At 42.2% G+C, this 13,381-nt stretch overlaps 1 protein-coding gene across 1 annotated transcript in view; it reads left to right on the plus strand.

The window, feature by feature from the left end:
- The window catches only part of poln (polymerase (DNA directed) nu), a 293,465-nt gene extending 281,902 nt beyond the window's left edge, over nucleotides 1-11,563 (plus strand). The window contains exons 18-19 of the mRNA XM_073047757.1: nucleotides 2,983-3,044; nucleotides 8,260-11,563. Coding sequence (XP_072903858.1) covers nucleotides 2,983-3,044; nucleotides 8,260-8,319 — 122 coding nt within the window. The 3' untranslated portion in view covers nucleotides 8,320-11,563. The remainder of the gene's footprint in view (nucleotides 1-2,982; nucleotides 3,045-8,259) is intronic.
- Nucleotides 11,564-13,381: the final 1,818 nt, after the last annotated feature.

The following is a 13,381-nucleotide window of genomic DNA, read 5'->3' on the forward strand; positions in this document are numbered from 1 at the left end:
TACCAGTCTTAGAGTGAATAGTTTTTAAATAGCATCAATTGTGTGTGTTTCTCTTCAAAAAGAAGTGATTTTTGTTACTTATAACAAATAAGCAGTAAGACATGCCTTCTGTATTGCTTACTACGGTTTCAAGCATTCAGATTTGAGATGCCAGAAATGACCAGGAATGAAAATGAGACAATTGCACTACTTCAACAATCATTTTGAATGTGTCAATGAAAATGAAGATTTGGAAGTTGCAAACATTGAAATCATTGTTCGAAGACAGTCCATAATCTGCATGAAGTGTCTGCAGTGATTTTGTTCATTTACAGTCTAAAAACAAAATAACACAGCAGTTTAAATTCCCCCATCGATAACTATTAGGAAGTAATACACAGTTTTTACTACTGTAGTAGTATTGATAATTTTCTTATTTGTCCTGTATTTCATTTAAATACATAATTACTTGCTCAGTTAAATTGTAGTTTGTCTTTTTTATGCCTTAACTTATTTTCATGAAACTTCAGCAAATTGGGCCAAAATGTACTAGTCCCGATATGCCCCAATTAACCAGAATCCACTGTATTTTCCAGCAACTGTAGTATAGCTGATTTTGTATTTTCCTAGAAGCTTCTCAGTTTTTCTGCAGCAGGTGTCCCACCACCTGAATCAGATCATTTTACAGGTTAATTCTCGTTACTGAGAATCCATTCATTACTCCTCAGATAGTGAAGCAGTTCATACCCAAATGCAGCAGGACCTGGACGATATCCAAGCTTGGGTTGATAAGAGGCAAGTAACATCTGAGTCACACAAGTGCCAGGCAATGACCATCTCCAACAAGAGAGGCTCTAACCATTGTCTCTTGACATTCAGTGAGATCACCATCACTGAATCCCCTATTACCAACATCCTAGGAGACAGGAAACTGCATTGGTCTAGCCATATAAACACTGTGGCTACCAGAGCAGGTCAAAGGCTAGGAATCCTGTGGCGTGTAACTCATGTCCTGACTCTCCAAAGCCTGTCTACAAGGCTCAGATCAGGAGTGTAATGGAATACTTGCCACTCACCTGGATGAGTGCAGCTCCATCAACACTCAAGAAGCTTGACACCATCCAGTACAAGGCAGCCCACTTGATTGGTACCCCTTCCACAAGCATTTAATCTCTCCATCATCAATGAACAGTTGCAGCAGTGTGTACTATCTACAAGATGCACTGCAACAACACACCAAAGTTCCTAAGGCAGCACCTTCCAGACCCACAACCACTACCATCTAGAAGGACGAGAACAGCAGATACCTGGGAACACCATCCTGACTTGGAAACCTATTGCCATTCCTTAATTGTCGCTGTGTCAAAATCATGGAATTCCCTCCCTAACAGCGCTGTGGGTGTACCTACACCTCAGGGACTGCAGTTGTTCAAGAAGGCAGCTCATCACCACCTTCTAAAGAGCAGCTAGGGATGGGAAATAAATGCTGGCTTAGCTAGTGATGCCCATATCCTGTAAATGAATAAATTTAAAATAAAATTGGGAGGTTGTTGCCTCTAATTGAGTATGAGACAACTGCAACTTCTCTTTTTGTGTGTCTTCTTTCTTCGTTCATTCTTTGTTCTTGTAATACTTAATAAATTGGCCATGTTTTGTGTCCCATTCCTGACTTCTGAAGAACCAGCTCCAGCAATGCCATGATCAGCACGGACCAGTTGGGCTAAAAGGCCTGTCTCCATAGTAGTTCCTCCATGACTGTATTTAATTTATTCCTGTATTGACCTACCTACTCTCTGCTTTCCATTGATTTTACATAAATTCCCAGGCCACCTTCACTTGCCTTGAGGAACTCAACCCTCCTTCCTGTTCCCCAGATACTCCACACATAACCCTCATTCTGCTCTGGCCTGCAGTGTGTGGCCCCTTCCTCAGTAATATACTGCCGACCTGGACCTTGGCTGGAGAAGCCCATGTTGGGTTTCTCTTAGTCCATATTACTCTCAAGACCACATTTACAGATGGTGCTTTGTCTCCAATTATTAATCACTTGGCCATTGAGGTCAGTATGGGTTTGACTACCTCAGCGAAGCATTGTCCCTGACCCATTTGCAATCTTCTCCACTGTTTCTCTGCAGATGTCAGTACGTAATGAAGACCACACATGGCACAGTGCAATATTACTGTGGCGTCTTTGTTAATGCAAATACAAACTCATGGCTAATTCTATCGTGAAACCATAATTTGAAATCTGCCCACACTGGGTTTCATCAGCATGATTCAATATTCAAGATTGTTTAAAGTCATTTAATGTTTCCAGTACACAGGTATAATGGAGATTGAAATAATTGTTACTACGTGTTAATAAAACCCAGTGTCCTGTATGGATAACTTCACTCACACCACACTGAATTGACTCCACAACCTAAGTATGTAAGTAAATTTAGGATCAAAGTACATATATGTCACCCTGAGATTCATTTTCTTGCCGGCATTCCCAGATGATACAATACAATCAATGAAAAACTACACCGAAACAAAGATGGACGAACAACCAACGTTTAAAATAAGACAAACTGTGCAAATACAATAATAAGATATAAATAAATAGATGAATAAATAAATAAATAATACTGAGGACATGAGTTGTAGATGCCTTGAAAGTGAGTCTATAGGTTGTGGAAGTTATCCACACTGGTTCAGGAGCATGATGGTTGAAGAGTAATAACTGTTCCTGAATCTGATAGTGTGAGCCCTAAGGCTCCTGTACCTTCTTCCTGTAGCAGCAAGAAGAAAGCATGGCCTGATGATGGGAGTAGAATTATGTTCTCAATATTATTTATTTTATTATTTGCATGATTTGTCTTATTTACGCATTGGTTGTTTTCTTGTGAATGCCTGCAAGGAAATGAATTTCAAGAAAGTATATGGTGACATTAAGGTGATAATAAATCACTTCGAACTTTGAACTTAAATGATAACTCTCCACTCTTTTTCCACTTGCAGAGCTTGTAAAAGGCACCATGGAATCTCTGCGGTCTGTGGAGGCTCTTGGGGTCTATTTGAAGGTAAGACCAAGCTGTCCTTGCACAAGGATTTCAGCCCAACTTAATCACAGGTTCATCAATTTATTGGTTTATTATTGCCACACGTACTGAGATACAGTGAAAGGATTTGTATATAAGCCGTCCACATGGATTATTTCAAAACATACTTCTGTTTTCTCAGCAAAGCAGCCAGCATACTCACAGACCCCACCCACCCCTCTCTTCCCCCCTCTCCCATTGGGCAGAAGATACAAAACCCCGAAAACATACCACCAGGGGCAAGGACAGCTTCTACCCCATTGTTATGCAACTCTCAAGTGGACCTGTTCTACGACAGAATAAAGAATAAAGTGTTACAATTCAGAGGAAGTGCTGTGCAGGTAGACAATAAGATACATGCACCATGATGAGATCTTTAAAGACTAGCTTTATTAGTCACAAGTACATCAAAACATTGAAACAAATTATGAAATATATTGTTTGCGTCAATTACCAATACAGTCCAAGGATGTGTTGTGGCCAGCCAGCCAATATTTCCATGCTTCTAGCGCCAACATAGCATGCCCACAATTTACCAACCCTAACCCTGTATAGTATGCAAGACAGGTTTTTCACTGTATCTTTGCACATATGACAATAATAAGCCAACACCATTACTAACACCCACCTAAAGCCTTCCTATCTTTACTCATCCAACAAAGTTCAACCCTACACTTAACCCCTCTTCTTTCCCTTTGCCCTGTGGTCTACTCCCCTCTCCTGATAGATTCCTTCCTCTTAAGCCCTTCACCTTTCCCACCCACCTGGCTTCACCTATCATTTCCTAGCTATCCTCCTCCCCCTCCTCTCACCATTTTATTCTGGCAGCTTCCCCCTTCCTTTCCCATTCTGAAGAAGGGTCTTGGCTGAAACATTGACTGTTTCTTCATTTCCATCCACATTGCCTGGCCTGCTCAGTTCCTCCGGCATTTTGTGTGTGTTGCTTGGATTTCAGCATCTGCAGATTTTCTCTTGTTTGTGATCTCAAACCTCTGCTGCTGCCTTGTGGCTATTCCCACTCATGGGGAAGACTTTGGGAGTAAACCCCAAGGAAAAATCTGGAGCTGGCATGCCTAAGACAGTCCTACGTTGAGTTGAACGTAGAAATCTACAGTACATTTCAGGCCCTTCAGCCCACAATGTTGTGCCAATCATGTAACCTACTCTAGAAACTGCCTAGAATTTTCCTACCGCATAGCCTTCTATTTTACTAAGCTCCATTTGATAAGCGATCTTGCAGTAAAGGAGCCATTAGGAGGTAGTGATCATAATATGATAAGTTTTTATCTGCAATTTGAGAAGGATAAGGGCAGCTCGGAGGTGTCAGTGTTGCAGTTGAACAGGGGAAACTATGGAGCCATGAGGGAGGAGATGGCCAAAGTTGACTGGACGGATAGCCTAGCAGAAAAGACAGTGGAACAGCAATGGCAGGTATTCTTGGGAATAATGCACAAGGTGCAAAATCAGTTCATCCCCCAGAGAAGGAAGGATTCAAAGGGGGGAAAGGGGCCACAGTGGTTGACAAAGGAAGTCAGAGATTGCATAGCATTAAAAAAAAGGAAGTATGACAGAGCTAAGGTGAGTAGGAGGACAGATGATTGGGAAATTTTTAAGGAACAACAGAACTTAACTAAAAAGACAATACGGGGAGAAAAAATGAGGTACGAACGCAAGCTAGCCAGGAATATAAAGGAAGATAGCAAAAGCTTTTTTAGGTATGTGAAGAGAAAGAAGATAGTTAAGAACAATGTTGGGCCCTTGAAGAATGAATTGGGTGAAATTGTTATGGGAAACAGAGAAATGGCAGAAGAATTTAATGAGTACTTTAGATCTGTTTTCACTAAGGAAGACACAAGCAATCTCCCAGATGTATGGATGGGCCAAGGACGTAGGGTAACAGAGGAAATGAAACAGATTGACATTAGGAAGGAAACGGTGATGAGTAGACTGATGGGACTGAAGGCTGACAAATCCCCAGGTCCAGATGGTCTGCATCCTAGGGTACTAAAGGAGGTGGCCCTGGAAATTGCAGATACATTGGTAATCATTTTCCAATGTTCCTTAGATTCAGGATCAGTTCCTGAGGATTGGAGAATGGTTAATGTTATCCCACTTTTTAAGAAAGGAGGGAGGGAGAAAACAGAGAACTATCGACCTGTCAGCCTGACATCGGTGGTGGGGAAGATGCTAGAGTCCATTATTAAGGATGAAATAGTGGCATATCTAGATAGCAGTGATAGGATTGGGCCGAGCCAGCATGGATTTACCAAGGGTAAATCATGCTTGACTAATCTGTTGGAGTTTTTTGAGGATGTAACCAGGAAGTTAGTCGGGGGAGATCCAGTGGATGTAGTGTACCTCGATTTTCAGAAGGCATTTGATAAGGTCCCAAATAGGAGATGGGTGGGTAAAATCAAAGCTCAGGGCATCGGGGGGGAAGACATTGACATGGATAGAAAACTGGTTGGCAGATAGAAAGCAAAGGGTAGCGGTGAATGGGTGTTTCTCGGAATGGCAGGTGGTGACTAGTGGGGTGCCACAGGGCTCGGTATTGGGACCACAGCTGTTTACAATTTACGTCAACGAGTTAGATGAAGGCATTGAGAATAACATCAGCAAATTTGCTGATGATACTAAGCTGGGTGGCAGTGTGACATGTGATGAGGATGTTAGGAGAATTCAGGGTGACTTGGACAGGCTGGGTGAGTGGGCAGATACTTGGCAGATGACGTTTAATGTGAATAAGTATGAGGTTATCCACTTTGGGAGTAAGAACAGGAAGGCAGATTATTATCTGAACGGTGTAGAGTTAGGTAAGGGAGAAATACAAAGAGATCTAGGAGTCCTTGTTCATCAGTCACTGAAGGTGAATGAGCAAGTGCAGCAGGCAGTGAAGAAGGCTAATGGAATGTTGGCCTTTATTACAAAGGGAATTGAGTACAAGAGCAAGGAAATCCTCTTACATTTGTACAGAGCCCTGGTGAGACCACACCTGGAGTATTGTGTACAGTTTTGGTCTCCAGGGTTAAGGAAGGACATCCTGGCTATAGAGGAAGTGCAGCGTAGATTCACGAGGTTAATTCCTGGGATGTCTGGACTGTCTTATGCAGAGAGGTTAGAGAGACTGGGCTTGTACACGCTGGAATTAAGGAGATTGAGAGGGGATCTGATTGTGGAGGCCAGTTCTCTGGATGCTTTCAAGAAGGAGCTAGATAGGTATCTTATGGATAGGGTAATCAAGGAGTATGGGGACAAGGCAGGAACTGGGTATTGATAGTAGATGATCAGCCATGATCTCAAAATGGTGGTGCAGGCTCGAAGGGCCGAATGGTCTACTTCTGCACCTATTGTCTATTGTCCATGTACCTATCCAAGAGTCTCTACCACTATCACAGGCAGTGCATTCCATGCACCCACCACTCTCTGTGTGAAAAACTTACCCCTGACATCCCCTCTATACCTGCTTCCAAGCACCTTAAAACTATGCCCCCTCATGTTGGCCATTTTAGCCCTGGGAAAAAGCCTCTGGCTAGCCACACAATCAATGCCTCTCATCATCTTCCACACCTCTATCAGGTCACCTCTCATCCTCTTTTGCTCCAAGGAGAAAAGGCCGAGTTCACTCAACCTATTCTCATAAGGCAGGCTCTCCAATCCAGGCAGCATCCTTGTAAATCTCCTCTGCACTCTCTCTATAGTATCCACGTCCTTCCTGTAGTGAGGTGACCAGAACTGAACACAGTACTCCAAGTGGGGTCTAGCTAAGGTCTTACATTGCTGTAACGTTACCTCATGACTGGCAATTTCTGCGATAACGCTGATGCCAGACAATATCGGTTTCTGCCATTCCCTTGGATTCATCAGCTGTGCGGAAAGGGGGAGCCCGCTACATGGGCACCCGCTTGCTCTCCATATCGTACTGTCCTGGTTTGCATTCAGATAGGACTCTGCCCCTAACCCTAACCTCCACACCCCCTCTCTCCTGGAGCCCTCTCTCTCCCTGCCAATATATATACCTTTTTTTTTCATTGGCACAGTTTGTCTTTTTTTTGTTTATTCATTGTTTATTAGTAGTTATTTATTTATGTAGAGTTTTTCATGAATTCTGTTGTATTTCTTTATTTTCCTGTAAAGAAATGAATCTCATGGTTGTATACATACTTAGATAATAAATTTACTTTTACGTTACCTTTGCTCAAACAATCAAATTATTAAACAGTACATTGAGGTAAAATGATAATAATGCAGAATAAACTTTAAAAGCTACAGAGAAAGTGCAGTGTAGGTAATCAATAAAGTACATAGATTGTGAGGTCAAGAGTTCATCTTATCGTACAAGAGATCTGTCAAAAAGTCTGAAACAGCGGGGTAGAAACTGTCCTTGAGCTTGGTGATACGTGCTTTCATGCTTTCGTTTATTTTGCCCCATGGGAGAGGGAAGAAGAGGGAATGCCAGGCTAGGTGGTGTTTGGATAATGCTGACTGCTTTATCGAGGCAGCGAGGGTAAGTTAGGGTAAGAAGGGTGTGATGTTGGAAGGCAGGACTGGCTGGCTACACTGATGGTGTTATGTAAATGCTAGGTACCATGGGCATATCAAGTTATGAATGTAGTCAACAAAGAGAAATGCAAATACAAATGTTTTTAACAGCACAGTAGTGTAGCAGTTAGCATTACACTATTACAGTGCCAGGGACCTAGGTTCAGTTCCTGGCACTGTCTGTAAGGAGTTTGTGTGTTCTTCCCATGACCACATGGGCTTCCTCTGGGTGTTCTGGTCTCCTCCCATAGTCCAAAGGCATAGGTTAATCGGTCACATGGAGTAACTGGGTGGCGCAGGCTCCTTGGGCCGGAAGGACCTTTACCCGTGCTGTATCTCTAAACTGAAAAAAAATGTGAAGCTTGCAAGATGGATAAACTGCATGCAAGATAATGCATTATTGGTACAACAGATTCTGCAGATGCTGGAAATCCAGAGCAAAACACACAAAATGCTGGAGGAACTCAGCAGGCCAGGCACATTCATGGAAAGGAATAAAGAGTTGATGTTTTAGACTGAGAAGCTTCGTCAGGTCTCGTGAATGAAGGGTCTCTGCCTGAAACGTCGACTCCATAGAGTTTTTAATCTCCCCAGGGTCCCCCACACAAGTCTGTGTGAATTACATTACATTATAAGTCTTGTTTTCTGTTCTGTGCAGGTCCCTTTGAAAGTGTCTCTCAGCGCAGGGAAGTCGTGGGGTTCAATGAAAGAGCTGTGAGGTGTGGAGTGTTGCCATATGCCAACCTATTTTGCAAAGTATTGATAAGCACCAGTTGTCGTGTTTTGGTTCCTCCCACTGCTGCCTCGCAAGTAACTTTCCTCTCTCTACTTGGGGCACTTGGGGGCCAAACTAAGAACTCTCAGCTGGTTTTTCCCGGATTATTTGGTTTGATATAATTAGCAAGGTGTTTCTAACTAATGGCGATCAACAGCAGGTTTTAGTAAATAGTTTCCTTCCTGTTTGAAAACACTGTTCATCGTTTATTCTGTGTAATAATTAACTGTTAGTTCACCTCTCCCACCAGCATTTGCTGCTGACCAAAGATGTTGTTGTACTTATTTATTAGGATGCAGAAGGTAGTAATTCGGCCCATTGGGTCCATGCTAGCTCCCTTCAGAGCAACTCATTTATTTATCTGTAATCCTGCAACATGTTTCCTCTCATGTGGCTGAAGAGCTGAGGTTGCTCAGTTAAAACTCCTTTATCTGGTTTAAAGGCAGAACCCGCTATAAAGCAGCCAGTCAATCCTATGAAAAACTTGTAGCTTAATTACCTATTTAGATTTTTAAAAAAGAATTGATGGAGTTACAGATCTGACTCACTAGGGTACCTGTTAAGTTCATAATCAATAAAGGATCATCAAATGCCCTCTCCCTCCAAATTTTCTTCCTTCATCTCTGCGTCAGACTTTCCACACCAGCTTACTGCTTCATGGTAGAAATAATTTCTTCTCGTTATCCCCATCGTCCTCTCATTGAAGGTTGAAGTTCTGCACCCAAAACACAGTTCATGAGGATTTCCTCTCAGTACAGGAGCTGTGTGCTGCGAGTGAGATCCCTTTAATGTCCCTCCCACTCATGATGATCCAACTTCGATTATGACGTGCTCTGCATGGTGAATGAACAAAGTCTTTGCTTCACTAAACCCTTGACAGAGCAGAAAGGTTAGAAAGAGAGAGAAAAAAGAGAAATAACAATAATAATTTATTTATGGAGTACTTTTCATACAGACAATGAAGATCAGTGTGCTTTACAATGGGATAAAATGAAAATAAAATATAAAAAATGAGCATGAAAATAAAAGAAAAAGATGATTGTTAAAGGTTAAATAAACAGGTTTTGAGTTGCTGTTTAATTGAGTCTGCCTCCTTTATGGTTTTAGGTATTGAGTTCAACAGTTTAGGAGTGTAGTTCAAAAAAGCTGACCTGCCAATTGTCATTTGAGGAGATAGTTTAAATTCAAGAGTCCTGAGAGTTGGAGCAGGATTATAAAACAAAAACAGTTTCGTGATGTAGTCTGGTCCCAGACCATTAAGAGCTTTAAAAGGCATAACATTCTACTTTATAGCAATGAAAAAAGTTCATATCAATACATGGATGTGGACAAATCACTGACCTTTTTCAGTGAATGAAGAATAGCCAAGGGCTTATGCTTTAATGGATGTTTGGTTTAAAAATAGAGTGGGAACACTGCCTTTTCTTTTCAAGATCATTTTCAAGTTAAGATCACTATTTTTTTCCTCTGCCCTTGGGAGTGAAAGACTGGGTGGCTGTGGATACGAATGCCCTTTCTTTCACATACACATAGAATGACCAATCGGAGTTTTGATTAATAAGGCTCCTAGCTGGGATTTGCTTATTTTAATTCAGGTTCTATTAATACTGCAGGATGAGAAGAAAAAAAGTGGGCAGCATGGCAGCGTAATGTTATCACAGCACCGCAACCCCACTGCTGTCTGTCAGGAGTTTGTACGATCTTCCTGTGACTGCGTGGGTTCCCCCCGCGGGGTCCAGTTTCCTCCCACAGTCTAAAGACGAATGGACTAGGTTAGATGGTCAAAGAGGTGTAACTGGGAAGCAGGGGCTCGTTGGGCTGAAAGGGCCTGCTGCCATGCTGTATCTTTAAATAGATAAAATAAAAGTGTGTTAACCTTTGAGAACACGCACACACTGTACTGATTCTTCTGCTGAATAGAAAAAATATAAAAATGGATGTGTGATAGAGGTCTGTCATCAGTGACATTTATTGGATAATGTGACAGGTACAGGGGGTCATAAAAAATATTGTGGATACGGCCTGGTCCATTGAGAGTAAAGCCTTCCCCACTATTGAGCACATCTACATGGAGCACTGTCGCAGGAAAGCAGCATCCATCATCATGGACCATCCAGGCCATACTCTCTTCTCGCTGTTATCATCAGGAAGGAAGTACAGGAACCTTAGGTCCCACACCACTAGGTTCAGGGACAGTTATTACCCCTCAACCATCAGGCTTATGAACCGGAGGGGATAACTTCACTCACCCCCCCGCTGAACTGATTCCCACAAGCTATGGACTCACTTTCAACTACCCCATATCTCACATTTGCAGTATTATTTATTTATTATTGTTATTGTTTGTTTTTTATGTATTTGCAGTTTGTCTTCTTTTGCACATTGGTTGTCCCCTCAATTTTTACGGGTAGTTTTTCATTGATTCTATTGTATTTACTGTGAATGCCTGTAACAAAATAAAACTCAGGGTAGTATATAGTGACACATAAGAAGAGGTGGGACAAACTTGGATTGTTAATAATAAATTTACTTTGAACTTTAAACTTTGAACCTATTACCGACTGCCGCTGATTTATACCTTTGGGAACCAGCCACAGTCGCAGTTTCCCTCTCCAGCAGCAAAGCCCTCTCAGCACCTACCTTATCTTTGTCCCCGAATGCTGCCTGAGTTATTATTTCCTCTCTTGAAGTTATCATTACACTAATCAAATTCCCAGTCGACTACCACCATGGTCCAAACCAGCTGATGGATTTGTTTGCTAACTGGTCGGCTCCCATGCTACTGTGTGTTTAACATTTTGTTTGGAGTGTATTTCAGAATTTCCTTAATTAAATCTGTCGGGTGGTTGATTTGCGTTTTGTGATCTCCCAGTGCTGATGTCTGCTCTCTTGAGCTTCCACTAAGTAGAACGCTGAGCTATTCTCTCCACTGGTGTGAAATTCTACAAATCCCAAACCTGCTGAATCCCAAACAACAAGAAACTGGGACTGAGAATTTGAATAGTGTAATGATGAGAATGCTCCAGCAGTGAACCATTTGATGCACCATCAATAACTCTCTGAGACGTGAGGCGAGATATCGGCTTTTATTGACTGGAAGAAAGAACAAGCAGCAATTGACCACCATGCTACATCCTGGAGACTGAGGAAAGGGCTCAGGCCTCAATCGCCTTTATACCGGGGTCTGTGGGAGGAGCCACAGTCAGTGGGAGGAGCCACAGGAGCAGTCAGCGGGGGGGGGTGGGGGGGTGGGGGGGGTGGGGGGTGTCCAGACAGGTATATGTAGTTCACCACACCATTGATCAGTTAAGTTCAGAGAATTGAGTATAGAAGCAGGCCATTCAGTTCAACAGATCTGTAAATGGCTTATACTCCCCATCGCGCCCCCACCACCACACCTGGGAGCACGTTCCATGCACCCATCACTGTGCGAAAGAACTTGCCCCTCACACTTCCTTTGAACTTAACCCCTCTCACCTTAATTGCATGCCCTCTACCATCAGATGTTTTGACCATGGGAAAAAGGTACTAGCTATCTATTTCATGAATCTTATTATTTTATAAACTTCTATTGGGGTGCCCCTCAGTTTCCACTACCCCAGAAGAAACAATCCAAGTTTCTCCAACCTCTAATCCAGGCAGCATCCTGTTGTACCTCTTCTGCACTCTCTCCCAAGCCTTGATAGCCTTCCGATATTCCTACCAGAATTAAATGCAATTCTCCAGAGTTTTATAAAGCTGCTACATAAATTCCTGATTCCTGAACTCAATGCCCCGATTAATAAAGGTGAATATGCTGCACACATGTTATCACGTTCCATCTTTAGTGTTACTAATAATTTTTCCTTAGTTTTATTTGACAGTAGGGGGAGTAAACACCCAAGGTTTTGGGGGTGGGGGTGCAGAAGCATGGGGAGACCTCATCATTCCTGAGTCCCAGTTCTAGGGGAAATTCTTCATCTGGCATTACCCCAAACTCTGTCACACTATGGACATACAATCAATCAATGAATATAAACTATCTTATGTATATATATTTATTGTGTTTTTTATTATTGTGTTTTTTTGTGTTGCATCAGATCCAGAGTAACAATTATTTAATTGTGTACTGCAAATAACATTAAACAATCTTGATTCTTGAAACTCGTTTTCCAGTAAGATACAAATTCAGGAAGCAAGTCTCTCCTGGATTCAATAAATTACCTTCTGGATGTTGCTAGGTAACTCCCAAGAGGAAGTCATTGGCATATTGAAAAGAATTGTGATTTCCTTGAATGATTTAGTAATTAACATAATATTATGGTTTAGGGAAAATTATATCATCTTGACTGTGGGTCAATGGCAATCATCTAGCACTAACATGGAGAAAGGAGAGATGCAGGAATCAGGAGTAACACACAAAATGCTGGAGAAACTCAGCAGGTTAGGCAGCATCTGTGGGAAAAAATGTAGTCTACTTTCTGGGTCGGGAAGATAAGAAGGGAGATAATCAGTATAAAAAGGATGGGGAGGTGGCAGCAAAGGCTGGCCGATGATAGGTGGATACAGTTGATAGGGATGATTGGCAAGTGAAGGAGGGGTCGAGAATAGGAATCATATAAGAAGGTGGAAATTGATAGGTGGAAGTAACAAAGATCTGAAGAAGATGGAATCTGTAGGTATATTAGACCATGGATTGAATGGAAGGGGGTGAGCAGGGAGATCGGATGGAGTAGTGTGCTGGTGATTCTAGAAATCACAAACCTGCTGAATCCCTAACAACAAGAAACCCCAGACGAGAACGAGGGAAACGGACAGTCAATATTTTGTGTTGAGACCCTTCATCTGGACTCGAAACAAAATGGAGAGATAGCTGGTGTAAAAAGAAGGGAGGAAGGAGAGAAAACAGTGAATATGTTCGGTGACCATAACTTTACATCTGTACTAGGACGAAGAGACATCAGCTGTGGTTTAAGTTTCAGGGAAGGGTTGAGGTGGGTTGGTGTGGGTTGAGTCTTTTGCAGAG

This window comes from Hemitrygon akajei, chromosome 6, assembly GCF_048418815.1.
Source record: "Hemitrygon akajei chromosome 6, sHemAka1.3, whole genome shotgun sequence".
Lineage (NCBI taxonomy): Eukaryota > Metazoa > Chordata > Chondrichthyes > Myliobatiformes > Dasyatidae > Hemitrygon > Hemitrygon akajei.